This window comes from Nyctereutes procyonoides, unplaced genomic scaffold, assembly GCF_905146905.1.
Source record: "Nyctereutes procyonoides isolate TBG_1078 unplaced genomic scaffold, NYPRO_anot_genome, whole genome shotgun sequence".
In the NCBI taxonomy this organism is placed as follows: Eukaryota; Metazoa; Chordata; class Mammalia; order Carnivora; family Canidae; genus Nyctereutes; species Nyctereutes procyonoides.
The window spans coordinates 40,581,568-40,597,578 of record NW_026575051.1 but is presented as its reverse complement, the minus strand read 5'-3'; the positions used below and the strand labels follow the sequence as shown (position 1 = coordinate 40,597,578).

The 16,011-nt window shown below is 32.8% G+C and overlaps 1 protein-coding gene across 1 annotated transcript in view; it reads left to right on the top strand.

Moving 5' to 3' along the window:
* LCA5 (lebercilin LCA5) overlaps nt 1-16,011 on the top strand; it is a 62,796-nt gene that overhangs the window by 14,185 nt on the left and 32,600 nt on the right. The window contains exons 2-4 of the mRNA XM_055329878.1: nt 3,236-3,417; nt 5,995-6,332; nt 10,617-11,146. Coding sequence (XP_055185853.1) covers nt 6,137-6,332; nt 10,617-11,146 — 726 coding nt within the window. The 5' untranslated portion in view covers nt 3,236-3,417; nt 5,995-6,136. The remainder of the gene's footprint in view (nt 1-3,235; nt 3,418-5,994; nt 6,333-10,616; nt 11,147-16,011) is intronic.

The window sequence follows — 16,011 nt, the reverse complement described above, 5'->3', positions numbered from 1 at the left end:
TTTCCTCTTTATTTGAAATGTTGCTTGTTTCTTGTGTTCCAAGGATTTTAGACTGCTGTGTTTTCATTTGTCTCTAGGTGTTGTTTGATTTTCTCTTTGATTTCTTTGTTGACTCATTGATTGTTTAGTATTTATACTTTTCTTTTTAAGATTTATTTACTTATTCTAGAAAGAGAAAGCACTCTTGAGAGTGTGAGTGAGAGGAGGGTAGGGCGAGAGAATCTGCAAGCAGATGCTCTGCTTAGTGGGGAGTCTGGATGCCGGGCTCAATCTCATGACTTCTGAGCCAAAACCAAGAGCTGAATGCATAACTGACTGAGCCACTTAGGTGCCCCAGAACTTTATAAGAAAAATTGATATTTGTTTTAGTAGTTGGCCTTACTTCATCTTTATTTATTACTTTTTTAAGTCTAATATTTCATATCTTTTGTTTCTAACTGGTTACTTTTTATTTCTTTGCTTAGGTGAATTGTTTTTTTCCTGGCAGTACTTAGCCAGGCTACAGTGCTCCCACGAGGTCTAAGTACTAATTTTTTAAAAGTGAATTTTCATAAGTATCTAAATATCCATTCTTTAGGAAGGCTTAGGTCACTGAATGCTTATATTTTCTAAGGAATGTTTATTTTCATGAACAATTGTAACATACTATGGGATGTTACAAGTTTATGTAGGTTAGAAAACCCACTTTAGTTCAGAATAGATCCTAAATCAGAAACTGGACAAAGATAAGATATTCTCTAGTATTTCGGGGGTTACTCTTAATTTTTTTGTTACCATTAAAGTGTTTTAATATAATAGGTAATATTCTTAGGGAATATATAAAGGATATGTATATAATATATTATCACTTTTTCTTAATCATCTTTTTTTGCTGGAAGAACCAGACCTTGCCCTAAAAGAACTCACGGTGTATTCTTGCTCAGTTTGCTTTCCTCATTTTCTATAACGATGTCTGGACTATTAATTTTTTTTGACTGAATTGGTGCATGAATTGAATAGAGTTTCGTGGACTTTGGAAAAGAGATTGCTTATATCAAGTTGTCTTAAGAGACAACTGTTAGAAATAATTGGCTTTAAAATATATTTATTATTAAAGATTTGTGTTTTTCTCTTTTTTTTCTTGAAGACCATACTAAAACTATATTAAAGAAAAGTAACAGAATGAACCTATGATTTTGAAGGGGTAACAGGGTACTCTCAGAAGATAAGACATCACAGCACATTTCTGAAGGAGGAAAAGAGTAATGATAGATGAAACACATTGGAACAGAGAAAACTGTGTCTGAAAATATTCAAGAGGGAACTATAGCAAAGAAAGATTCAGATGTATCCGACAGAATCTTAGAGAACCTTAGAATTTGAAAAGCCAGAGAGAAAGGCTAATTGAGTATGAGAAAGGAAGAATAGTTGAAAAACTATAATAGTTATGCTTTCTTTCCTAACCAATCCCATACACAGTGACTCTGTAACATTCCCAGCCCCTCACCATTCCCTTTCTTTCTCATCAAAAAATACGGAAGTAATTTCCTCAGGAAATCAAAATAAAGACAACCCTAAAGAAGAAGTAGAGTTGCCATGGTGAACATTTGTATCTGGAGATTATCCCTCGTCGTTCTAGGTTTTAGGGAGTCCCCCGGAAAATGGCTGATTCTCTGCTATTCTTTCTAAAGCAAAATGCTTCAGTCAGGAAGCCCTATTCATTATGTCCACAGATAGATAGATAATCAATGGACAACCAAAAATTAGCTTCAAAGAAACAAAACTATATATAAATGAAAAGCCAATGAAAAGAGAAAAACTGTCACCCTGTGAAACAGAGTTCCTGGATCAGAAGATAATTTAATGCAAACAAAATGTCTATTTAGTGTTCTCAGAGGAATGAAAATATATTGCCTCAGTAAAGCAAGAACAGAATAATTATTTTAAAAAACCAGAACAAGAAAGAGTTCTTGGAAATTAAGGTGTTTGCACAAAGTAAAAAAACAAAAAACACAACAACCTGGATAATTAAAAGATAAGTTGAGTGAAAATAGAAAAACAGAAAGCAGGTCTGTTATTTAGCCAGTAGAAGTCTCAAAAAGAATAAACAGGAAAGTCAGTTATCAGAAAAGTAACATAACATTTCTAGTGTTTAAAGATACTTGTTTCAATATTCAAAGGAAGAGGGAGATAAAGGGGCAACACAATCAATGAAAAAAGACCCACCACCATGCACACTGTTGTGGAATTTCAGTTTAAGAGGAGGGAAAATCCTAAAAACTCCTATGGAGAAAAAGAAAAGGATAACATATAAGGGAATGAGAATCGGGTGAGCATAACTAGAGTGTAAACTCCATAATGGCAGGGATTTTTGTGGTGGTTTTTCATTATGGTTACATGATGAGATCTCAAAAAAAAAAAAAACATGTTGAATAAAAGAAAGAGTATAACATCTTGCAAGAACCTCTGAGAATTTAGAACACAATGAAGTAGTGTCCTTAAAGTTCTGAGAGAAAATAACTTAGAATGCAGAATTTATGAAAACTACCAAATTGGAGGGCAAAATATATTCTCTGGTACAAGACTCAGAACATTTATCTCAACTTATTTATCCTTTCTATACAAGTTATTTGAGGATATGAACCGGTAAAATGATGATCAAAACTAATAAAGATGATGTCATGAGCTATTAGAAATGGTGGATGAACTCCGAGTATTATAAAAATTATTTCAGAATGACAGTGGAACAACAGGTCTACAAAATAATTGGTTTAAATTAGAATCGGAAATAATTGATCTCTAAGAAAAATGTCTTTAAGAAGAAGAATGGAATGGGTTTCAGGCTATAGATAGAATGACTAAGCAAGCTAGGTAAGTAGTGATATAGGAAGGTTGTTTTTTCTTTTCAGTAAGAAAGAAGGACAATTAGAAATTCTGAGAAGAAACCTATAACGTACAAGTCATTTCATGTTGCAACCATTTAAAATGAGTCACAAGTCAAGTCCTCATTTTTATAGTCATAATTTGCTAATTCAAGAAATAGCATAAGCATGAAAGTATAAGCCACTAAAATAGCTATTCCAGGTAGAAGGGCTTGGATAATGGAACTGGATTTTTTTTTTTTTAAACTATGTGCATATATTTGAGGCAGGGATGGGGAAGGGTGAGTGCTGGTGCATAGGAGATGAATGGCAGGTAATGTTTTCTGTGTTCTATCTTCTTTTTTTTTTTAAGATTTTATTTATTTATTTGACAGAGAGAGAAAGCAGGCGAGCGCAAGCAGGGGAGCAGCAGGCCGAGGGAGAAGCAGGCTCTCTGCTGAGCAGGGAGCCCCACATGGGGCTCCATCTCATGACCTGGGATCCTGATTGAGCCACTCAGGCGCCCCTGTGGTTTCTATCTTTTGCAATGAAAAGTTAGGTGGCACTCTAAGATGGGGTAGGTCATAGGGAGCTACTTCTGCTATATGCTTATAAACAAATAATCCTCGTACAATATGATTAGCTTGTAATTATACTATTGGAATCAAAACTGAGTCTTTGGCAAGGAATATCAATCAGAATTTACTGAGCATTTTGTATGTTTGGATTGTAAATGTAATTGTCGATTTTCACCAAGTGCTTACTTTGTCATAATTATTGAATTATCCTATATAGCTGTCACAGTAATTCTCTAAGGTTACTATTATTATTCCCTTTAAAGATGAGATCATTGAAATTCAGCGAGCTAAACACCAGTATGTATAGCTTTTTAAACTTAAGTTAATTAAAATTCAACAAAATTAAAAATTAGTCTTCAGTCACATTTGCCACAGTTTAGGTGCTCAATAGCCATATGTGGTCAGCTACCTTACCAGATAGCACAGATTATAGATCATTTCCATTCTTGCTGAAAGTTTTATTGGATAGCCTTGCCCTACAGAACCTTTTAAAAAAAATTTAGTTTAACTTTTTAAAAATATGAAACATTATATAAATTTGTAATCATCTTTCTTTGATAAATGGTGACATACTATACATGCTTTGTCCATATTTCTTTTCTTAATATATTGTGCAGATCACTCCAGACCACAGAAAATACACAGAAGTAGTCCTTATCCCTCTACTAGCTTCATAGTACTAACCTTCATTGTGTGGGTATATAGTCAGTTCTTTATTGATGGTCCTTTTGATTGTTTTAGCCTCTAATGCTGTAATATTGCTGCAGTGGACAGTTGTAGTGCTGCCTTATATGGATGTCTTTTCCATATAGTACTAGAACCACTGTATTTGAAATACTAATTTCATCAATGAGATTTTTGGTTTTTTTCTAAATATTAAAAACAATTATTCTAATTAAAAAAGTAATCCAATTTTATTTTGTTAGAAAATGAAAATACATAAAGAGAGAAAAAAATCACCTAAAATTCATATTGCCCAGACACTATTTTGGTATATTTGTATCTTATTTTGCACATTGTTTTTTTCAGTTCCTGAGAGAAGAATACTCAGTGTTTTCAGTATTTTTTTTTCCAATGAATATGTGTAGTTGAGATCTTACTGTATTCACTAGTTTGAATTTTGTCTTTTCCAAAGTAGTTTAAACATTTTCTCTGGTAACACAAACTTTTTTAAGTTTGAAATTATGCTGTATTGATTTTTACAATATTCTTAATTATTTTGCAATGGTTACACATTTACATTGCTTCCTTAAAAAAAATGTACTGTGGGGTGCCTGGGTGGCACAGTTGGTTAAGTGATGGACTCTTCTTTTCACCTCAGGTTGTGATCTCAGGGTCCTGAGATCCAGGAGTGCATCTATCTCCATGCTCTGCGCAGTTTGCTTGAGTCTCTCTTCCCCTTTCTTCCTGTTTCCCCCTGAATATACCACCGCACGTGTGCTCTCTCTCAAATCTTTTAAAAAATCGTACTGCATAAACATTTGTGCATAACTTTTTGCATTTTTAGAATTATTTTCTTGTTTAGGAATGGAATTATTGGATCAAAGTTTAAAAGCGCAATTAGAAAAAAAAAATAAAAGCGCAATTAGAGTTTTAGTATGTCTTGCCAACTTTTTTCCCAAAAATCTTGTAAATCTTTTCTTGATAGGCATTCTAGCAGCATTGAATGTTGTTTTGAAAAACTTTGGTAAGTTTAAAAATGATATCTGAAGTTGAATGTTTTTTAAAGATTTTATTTATTCACGAGAGACAGAGAGAGAGACAGAGACATAGGTAGAGGGAGAAGCAGGCTCCCTGCAAGGGGCCTGATGTGACACTCAATCCCCGACCCCAGATCATGCCCTGAGCCAAAGGCAGACGTTCAACCACTGAGCCACCCAGGCATCCCTGAAGTTGATTATTTTTATGTGCCTAGCATTTGTATTGCCTGCTGTGGTTCTTAACATGTATTTACCCACTTAACTTTTGATTTCATATATTTCTCCTGGGGTGGTATGAGTATTTATATATGTTAAGGATGGTAACCATTTTTCTCTCATACTGCAAATGTTTTTAATCAGGTGTTTTAATTTGGTTAATTTTTTACATACTTTAGGTTTTTTTTTCATACTTTAGTTTTATATTTTTATGTAGTTAGGGTTTTTTTTCTATTAGCAGGGTTGCCTTAACCACCACCTGCCTCCCCAGAAAAGAAAAAAAATGGTAATTTGGTCATTATACATTTGTCAGAAATCAGGATTTGTGTTTTATTATAAATTTTAAGATTTAGGGGAGTCAAATTGAGTTAATAACTTTTATTCAAAAACCATTATATGTCAGGCATTTTACACATGTTCTGTCCAAGCTACAATGTTCTGTCTTTTCTCCAAATATTTTAAATAACAGTGTGTGAAAATACAGATGAATTGAATTATATAGCCTCTTTTAAAAATTATTAGTATTTTATTTTTAATATCTTTAATTGTAATTAACTGTAAAACCTATTTCACAAAATCTGAGTTTCCTTTTCCCTTCCTTAATTGTAGTGACAAAAAGTGTGTATCTTCTGTTTGCTAATGTGCTAATCTCTACTACAGATACCTAGAGAAAACAAATTGCAGACATGAATGTTATCACCAGGATCTGAAGACTCTAAACATTGCTCTTGAGGCTCCTCATGGATTTTTTTGGAGAAAGGAATCTGTGAAATTATGTGAATAGAGACCATTTTTCAAAACAATGGGGGAAAGAGAAAGAAGTCCAGATAATGATCAAGAAAGTAAGGCAGGCAAACACCATTACTCTTATTGTTCATCTGATTTTGGAACTCCACAGTCTTCTGGCCGGTCATCGTTAGTCAATTCCTCCTCACCTAAGAGTATTAAGGGAAAAAATCCCAAAAGGCAAATATCAGATAGCCAAGTGCATCATCAAGGTAAGAGTTCTTTGAAAGAGCCCAGTGGACCTAGAACATTCATTTTGAGTTTTTAGGAAAATTGTATAAATGAAACTTCTGTTACTATGTATATTGATATATGCATGGCAGTGGGCTGATTGATGTTTTGAGTAATATGTATTTTTGTATATATAGTTTTATATATTTGTATATATAGTTGTGTATATAATGTTATATATAGTTGCTTATGGTGTTGTGTATTATCCTTTGTTATAATCAAAATTGTACTATATACAGAAGAAGGAACCATAAATAAGCCTTCTCATCTTGTTCTCTTCCCAAATAAATGTGTTTTTTTTTGATGTTTCTAATGTAAAGGCAAAAAAAAATCCACAAAATGTTTATACCTTTTTAAAATCTTCATTTCTAAAAAGCAATAAAAGACATTGCTATAAAGTATTTAAGGGGCATTTTATATATGGAGTAAAATTACTTCCTCTAGGTTACACAGTGCTTATTGCAAAAGTTCAAATTAAATCTAGAAATGGAACTTGGGACTTGGGACCACACACACACTGTTTTTTACAAAACTGTGTTATAATGGAAACAAGATTAATCATTGGAAATAATTGGACTTATTAAAATGTTACCAGTTTGGAACTGCATTGATTTTTACAAAATTCTTAATTATTACCTATTTGACAAGGCAATGTTCTAGAAATCTCTTCTTCATCTTTACTGAATTTCTGATCAAAAACCCCTGATGTACTGTACTTAGTAACTTGTACTTGACCACCATAGAAAAATAGACCATAGAAAAATAAGTCAAAGTAAATGAGGTAATTATATTATGCACTAAAAAATGCAGCACAGTTGTGACGCACTAGCTTAGAATGATTATAGAGTTTAGATTGCAAGGCAGGGAAGAGTAAAATTGGAAGCCAAAAAGGAAAATGGGCCGGGTCATGAAACACCTTGAAACCTATAATATATTGGCTGTTTCTGTAGGGAAATAGCTATTGAACAGATTTAGCTGGAGTGTAATTAAATTTGCCTTTATGAATTTTTACTTTGAAAAATAATATTTGCTTTAAAATATTTGCAAAGAATATGTGTTACTTTTGAAAGCAACCTTCTCATGGACCCCTGGTTTTTCTTTTTTTTTTTTTTTTTGACTGTGCATTGCTGCAAGTTTTTGGTCTTTTCCTCCAAATCTGTCTCAGCGTGAGCCTCTTGTTTTGATTTTGTGGTTGAATGCATGACCTGATACTAAGTTTTTGCTATCTCAATTAAGAACAAATGTTAGAAAATACCTATTTATTCCTAAGAAATAACTTACATATTTGGGAAATTATTGATACTTTAATTTTTCACTACTTCTCCAGAAGCAGTTTAGGAGGCTACCCAATTAAGGAGTCAGAAATTCTTAAACCTTACCTTATTTAAGAAGATAATTGAGAAAGAGCTTTAAAAATCAGTTTCAGCATCACTCAGAAAAATTTCAGTTCTTATCTTCAGTCTGACTTGTACTATATTCTATTTTGTATTGTCTTCTGAATTAAAATCTCTGATAATTTATCTACCTTAGGTCAGTCAACGGGACCACAGCAACTACAGTTAAAACACTTTAGGGTTTCCTTAAACACTGAATTCATTACTTTATAAGTTGGCAACCGCCAGTGTATACAGTAATCCAAGGAAAGAACAAATGTGGTTAAAACATCATCTTGAACACTTGAATTTGTGGATTTGCATGTTTGATAAAATATTCTTCCTTTCTCTTATTGATTTTCGGCATATCTTATTGTTTTTAAGAAATAAAATTGTTGCTTTATAAAAAGTTAAATGCATAATGATAAAATTTAATAAGTTTGTTATACGTGTTTAAAAATATATTACATGTTATGTACTTATATTTCATTTTTTATCCATATAAATATCTTGAGTTTTTTCTGGATGCATAATTCATCTTTACTACATTTTTTTTAAAGGAGTCATATTTTATTTTTATCACCTGAAGGAAGAAAAAAAGTAATATTTTCTCACCTTTTTCACACTGACTTAATAAAGGGTAGATGAGTGATATATATGACAATCATCTTTTCTCTTATTTGCACTGTCTTTCATCTTGATAGTTTTAAAAATGAAAATAAAGAAGTAAATGACAGCTAGGAAGTATTTTTGAGTTCGGTTTAAGTGTATTTTTTATGATCAGTTTGTAGTCTTGCTAATAGAATATGCTAAAAATAAATGTTCAGATTTTTAGGATGTGAAAAAGTTGGTTTTGGAAGCTCTTTCTATCTAAACAGTGAAGTAAGGTATTAATGGAAAATTCTATCCTGATTCTTATATAGGCTTTAGCTTTTCAAATAAAATAAGTTTCTAGTTGTATGAAATCTTGTTTGTTAAGGAATATAATTTTATACTTAAAAATCAGAGATTGGAATAGTTAACATTCATCTTTATGTATAATAATTTTTATGTATAAAGTTTCTGTCATTCCAAGAAGTGAGTACATATTCCATAATAGTATATGGATACCAAAACTGTTAACTCAGTATGTTGGGAAAGAAAGAAAATTGAAATGATGGATGCTCCAATTTAAAATTGGAGCAGTAAAAAAAATAAAATAAAATAAAATTGGAGAATTACTGTCCAGGGGAAATATAATGCAGGTCACAAACACAAGCCAAGTATGTAATTTCATATTGTCTGATAACCACATTAAAAAAGAAAAATATATAAAATTAATTTTAATGGTATATTTTAACACATCCGAAATAGTATCATTTTTAAATGTAGTTAATATACAACACTATTTGGAACATTATGCATTTTTTTGGAAATAAGAATTTGAAATTCAGTATGTATTTCACAGTTATGACATATCTCAGTTTGGACTATCCACTTTTCAAATCTTTCAAGCCACATGTGGCTAGTGACTATTACTATATTGGATAGTATAGTTTCAAAGTTGCAAGTAGACTTTCCCTCATTTCTTATTATTACCAATTCCTTTTGTGTATTCGCACAATTATATACACAGTTGTGTATTCACACAATTACAGAAATCAGTACACATTCAAAACATATTCTTTACAATCTTCCATTTTTTTAAAAGAAACTTTGTAATAGAAATTCTAAATATTGTTACTCTTTACTTGTTCACAGAATGGTATGCATGACTGGAGAGAGGATAGAAAAAGGTTGAATCTTCTAGTTTTCCTTTTTTTTCCCCTCTGGAATGCATTTCCTTCTTGGAAAAGATGCAGTCACCTTGGAGAGTAAAGTTCATTATTTTCAACTGTGGCAGACTTCCAGATGTCGTTTTTAAAGGGCAGGTGCTTTTTATATTGGGGCCTAAGTTTAATGATTTTTTAGTAAAAATGACATTCCAGATTTTTGCAAAATGTTATTTAATATGTACAGTTTAAAGATTTTATATGCCTGTATTTTTTAGGGTGTAGTTTTTTGTGTTTATCTTGTTCTCAAATTGCATCAAATGTTTTTGATTTGAATCTCACACAAAAGAAAGCCTTTGAGCAAGCATGTAAGATCACATCTGTACTGCTAAAAGTGTTTTCATTTTCAATCACTGATAAATGGGATTAAGTTCTTATTACTGACAGAGAATATATGTGGAGAACTTTCTGTTTTACATACATTTTTTGTTTAATACTCACAACAGCCTAGTTATGTAGGTGATGTTATCCTCATTCTGTGGGTGGGGACAATAGACCTGGAAAAGTTTAGCGGAATTGCCCAAGGAGTTATTAAGTTAGTGAAAGTCTGATTCCCAAGTCATCTCTCTGTACAGTGTAGTGTTGTCTTATTTCCCCCAAATAAAAAAGAAGTGCTAATTAATTTAGAGAAGACATTGTGGAAAATTTCCACATTGCAGATTATAATTCCAAATATCTTGGCATAAGTTGCTTGAATATTACAGTGTTTTGTCCAGTATTTTTTAAACACCATGCTGATGATCCTTGTGTTCAAATTCTGGCTTGCCATATTATCTATAATGTTAAAAATGGTATAGCCTGATACTGCCATTTTTTAAAGTAATGTAGAATAATTCCCTGTAAACTATTGGGATATCATTTTGATAACTCAGAATATTCTTGACCTTTCTTAAAAAGGATTCTGAACCTTTCTTAATAAAAATGTTATATTAAGATCTCTAAATAAACATGATATTTAAATATTAAAGATCATATTTAAGGAACAAAACGAAGAATGTCATAGATCCACTTGTGTTAGAATAAATAAATGATATTACATTAGTACAGCTTTCACTTTACGTTATTACTGTTTCTCTTTTAGCCCCTAGGAAGCCAAGCCCTAAGGGTGCACCAAACAGAAAGGGAGTCCGAGTGGGATTTCGCTCCCAGAGCCTCAATAGGGAGCCACTTTGGAAAGATACTGATCTTGTTACAAAACGGGTTCTATCTGCAAGACTGCTAAAAATCAATGAATTGCAGAATGAAGTAACTGAACTCCAGGTCAAGTTAGCTGAGCTGCTAAAAGAAAATAAGGCTTTGAAAAGACTTCAATACAGACAGGAGAAAGCCCTGAATAAGTTTGAAGATACAGAAAATGAAATCTCACAACTTATTGCTCGTCATAACAATGAGATTACAGCACTCAAAGAACGCTTAAGAAAATCTCAAGAGAAAGAACGGGCAACTGAGAAAAGGGTGAAAGATACAGAAGGTGAACTATTTAGGACAAAATTTTCCTTACAGAAACTGAAAAAGATCTCTGAAGCTAGACACCTACCTGAGCGAGATGATTTGGCAAAGAAACTAGTTTCAGCAGAGTTAAAATTAGATGACACCGAGAGAAGAATTAAGGTAAAACTTATACAGCTTCTAATTGTGCTGTTCTGTGTTGTTTTTCATCAAGTATTTAATGTGCTCTGTTAAGATTGCTTATTACAGTTCAGCATATGCTTGGAAACAAAAACTATTTTTTGAATATTTTTAAAATTGTCTTTCTGAGTAAGACATTAGGGAAAAATTAAGATTGCATATTTAAGAGCAAGATACAAAAAATTTATACATTATTGGGCTACCTGTTAATGAATAAGTGTTTAATTCCATGAATCTTAGTCATTTTGGGAAAATACATTATTTGATTATCTGATTGTTTCTGTAAAATTGAGAAATGATGCACTAATAGCTATAGTGTATAAAACTGACATTTGGGGCCATTGTATAAGAAATGCCACATGAAAAATACTTTGTTTTTATTTCTTTGAACATTTATAAAGACATTTTTGGGGGCAGGGCTTTACCCTTATTCCCCCAAATAGAAACTAATATGAGAGGTAGGTGGAAGAATGTTGAGTTACTACTCTGAGGATATAGCAGAGCTTTTAAAAAGATATTTTTCTTGGAACAAGTTGAAAAAATAGTACTACCCTATGACTGTTACACAAAGAATTTATATTAGATACTACGTGGTATATGTGTGTGTGTATCATGTATACTTGATAAAATTGCATGCAACTAATACATATACAATGTATATATATGTATGAATATGTATGTATATATTTATGTGTATATCAAAACAGAAGCCCTGAGTTAGGGCTTAATAAGATAGATGAGTAGTTTGGAAAGCAAAACTAGGGAAAAAGTATGGGAATAATGTCTGCTGTGAGAGCTCTCTGAACAGGTGTTATTTTATTTTATTTATTTTATTTTATTTATTTTAGAGAGAGCACACAAGCATGAGCAGGGGGAGAGTCAGGGGGGAAAAAATGACTCCTCACTGAGCAGGGAGCATGATGATGCCATGCAGGGCTCAATCCTAGGACCTGAGCTGAAGGCAGATCCTTAATCAATTGAGCCACCCAAGCACCCGTAATTAGGTGTTTTTAATACATGGTACGTTATAGTACTTCTCTGTGTAGTATACCATGTTCAGTATACCAATGCTAAGCCCAGGGGCAGTAGCTTAGTAATACAGTGTACATCAGTGGTCAGAAAAAGTGCCTAACTTATTCTATACCATTCTATACCAACAGTAATCATCTTCTGTTTCAGTGCACGGAAGATACTCTATATTGTGTAGGATTCACCAGTGATCAACTCAAACTGCAGAGCAAACATAGGGAAATTTACCTTGAGGCGGGGTAGGGGTAGAGACTGAAAGCAAATATTGTCACAAACAACAATTTAATTTATTTTTAAAAGAATGTATAAAATGCACTATATCATGGATTTTAAAATTGGGAGCCAAGAGCACAGAATGCTAATAATAATAAAAAACAAAACAAGTTCTGTGTATGTATAAAACTAAAGAATATGGTGCTGCAATGTAGACACACACACATAAATACACCCACATATACTGTGGTTCTCTCTTATAGCGTTATAAAGGAGATTTATGGAACTTTGGGAGGAAGAGGAGAAAGAAGGAAAAGAGGAAAAACAGAAGTCTGGATTCTGAGTAGTAGATAGAAGTTAATTATATAGCTGCCCACTTGGCAGCATGAAAATCAGTCATCTGTAGTAATGTCTTTGAAATAGTTAACTCCATAGTGGCCTCATTTTTTTTTCATGCTAGATATAAAAAAAATGTTTTTAACTTTATGAGATAATTGTGTAGATTGATAAGCAGTTGTATGAAAATTATATATAGAGATCCCATATACCTTTCATCCAGTTTCCCCAGTGGTAACATACTGCATAACTACAGTATATTATTGCAACCAGGAGCTTTGTTTTTGATACAGTGATACAATCCATGCATTCATTTGTGTTTGTGTGTGTGTGTATATATATGTTTAGTTCTATTCAGTTTTATCACATGTGGATTTATGTGACCACCACCAGAGTAAAAATGCAGAACAATTCCATCACAAGGATCCTGTGTTACCAGCTTTTATAAACACAGCTACCTTCTTGCCTTCTCTCTAACCTGTGGCATCCACTAATCTGTTCACTATTTCTATAATTTTGTCATTTTAAGAATGTTATATAAGTGAAATCATGTGGTATTTAGGCTTTTGAGATGAATAGATTTCATTTTTTCCCCTTGAGTTCCATCCAAGTTGTTGTATATATCAATAGTGTGTTCTTTTTTTATTCCTGAGTAGTATTCCATGGTATGGATGTATTACAGAGTGTTATGGCACATCCCATTGGAGGACATCAGGGTTGTTTCCAGTTTTTAGCTCTTAACTAATAATGCTGCTGTGATCATTCATATACAGATTTTTGTGTGAACATAAATTTTCTTTTTTCTGGGATATATGCCTCAAAGTGCACTTGGTTGACTTGTATGACAAATGCAATTTTGGTTTTGTAAGAAACACCATTCTCTTTGTAGAATGGCAGTGCTATTTTACATTTCTACTGGCAATGTATAAGTGATCCAATTTTTCCACATCCTTGTTGCCACCATCTGATGTTACTACTCTTCTGTATTGTAGCCATTCTGATAGGTGTATAGTCCTATCTTCTGGTTTTAACTTGTATTGTTCCTAATGGCTAATGATATACATCTTTTCATGTGCTTATTTGCCATCTGTAGATTCTTTTCATGTTGTTCATGTTTTTGCCTATTTTCTAATTGTATCATTTGTGCATTTACTGATCTTTTTAAGTTCTAGTTACAGGTTCTTCGTCAGATATGTGGTTTGCAAATATTTTCTCCTAGTCTGTAGCTTGTCTTTTCATCTTCACAGGGTCTTTCAGAGGGAAAGTTTTAAATTTTGATGTAATTGTAGTTTATCAGATTTTTCTTATCAATTGTGCTTTGGTGTAAAGTCTAAGAATTCTTTGCCTATTTCTATCACCCTTTCTCTGTAGCCCAGAGATTTTCTACTGTGTTTTTATCCAAAAGGTTTATGGTTTTATGTTTTACTTTAAAGTACAATGAGTTAATTTTTGTATAAGATGTAAGGTTTAAGTTGAGGTTCTTTTTTTTTTTTTTTTCCTGCCTGTGGTGCCTAGTTACTCCAGTATCATTTGTTAAAAGGCTATCCTTCTTCCATTGAATTTGGCACCTTTATCAAAAATCAGTTGGGCATATTTTTGTGGGTCTATTTCTGATTTCTCTAGTCTGTTATATTGGTTTATGTGTCTGTCCCTCTGCCAATACCGTTCTTCATTCTAAGCAACATAGTAAGCCTTAACATCAGGTAGAGTAGTTCCTCTCATGTTATGCTTTATTTTTAAAAGTTTGGCTGTTTTAACTATTCTAGGTCCTCTTCCTTTCCATATCAACTATAGGATAAGCTTGTCTTTGTCTACAAACACCTTCCTGGGATTTTAATGGTAAATGCATTAAACATGAATCAGTTTGTGGAGAATTGATATGTTGAACCTTCCTACTCTTTTTTTTTTAATTTTTTTTTAATTTATTTATGATAGTCACAGAGAGAGAGAGAGAGAGAGAGAGAGAGAGAGAGAGAGAGAGGCAGAGACACAGGCAGAGGGAGAAGCAGGCTCCATGCACCGGGAGCCCGACGTGGGACTCGATCCCGGGTCTCCAGGATCGCGCCCTGGGCCAAAGGCAGGCGCTAAACCGCTGCGCCACCCAGGGATCCCGAACCTTCCTACTCTTGAACATAGTATATTCCTCCATTTATTTAGGTCATCTCTGATTTCTTCCACCATCATTTTGTCATTCTCCGGCTATAGATCCTACAGTTTTTGTTAGATTATGCCTATATATTTTATTTTCTTTAGAATAATTGTAAATAGTTTCAGTTCTCTCTGGATGACAAAATTATGTTTGAATTTTGATTTTCAAATTTCAAAGTTCTTTTTTTGTAATTATTTTCATAAGAGGTTATGAATGTTTTATGCACATGAGGGAATAGCTTGGTTTCAGAAGTTTACTCTCAAATTTTAGGAGTGTTGAGTTCATTAGCTGTAAGTCCCAGAGTTTGGTTGGGAGATATAAACTACTTCATTTCTGTTGTGTTTGAAGTTATATTGGAATTGACACTTAATATGTTATCATGAAACTCCTTCTCTTAAATCAATCTTATTTCAGCTATCACACCATATACTAGCTCTCTTCTGAATGGAGGAGCCTCGGCAACGCACCTGAGGGTAATTCTCTATTTTTTAGCTTACCTTTTCATATTTCTAAGGTCTTTGGCCCATTATGTATATCTTTCATAATCTCAGTAAGCAACCCAAAATTTGAAATATATATTATTTAGTTTCTTAATTTGGTGTGAAATTTAGCTTTTACTTTTGTGCCTCATTCATTTACTCATTTTTATTACTTTACCCGACACTAAATTAATATTTTTTCTTCAAATTCAGTAGGTTATACTTACTACCATTAATTGGGTAAAGGAAAAATGTAGGACCTCAATTGTGATATGTTTCATTTTACACATTAAGACCCAGGAAAGTCCTGAGTATCCTTTGTAATTAAACTGAAATATTAGTAGTGCTGTTTTCAAGTTCTGTGTTGCTCTTTCCTAAGAATGGTGTTTTTTCTTCTTTCACTTGGTGTAGCTTTTTCTTTTAACTTTCTTTTAAAAGAAAGTTTAAAAGTTTCTTTTAAAACTTCATTTTAACTGCCCTTAAGGGGCAGTCCAGGTGGCTCAGCGGTTTAGCGCTGCCTTGAGCCCAGGGTGTAATCCTGGAGACCCAAGATCGAGTCTCTTTTTCTGTGTCTCTCATGAATAAATGAGTAAAATTTTTTTTTTTAAAGAGTCTGTCCTTAAGCTGTGGCAGGCAGCGTT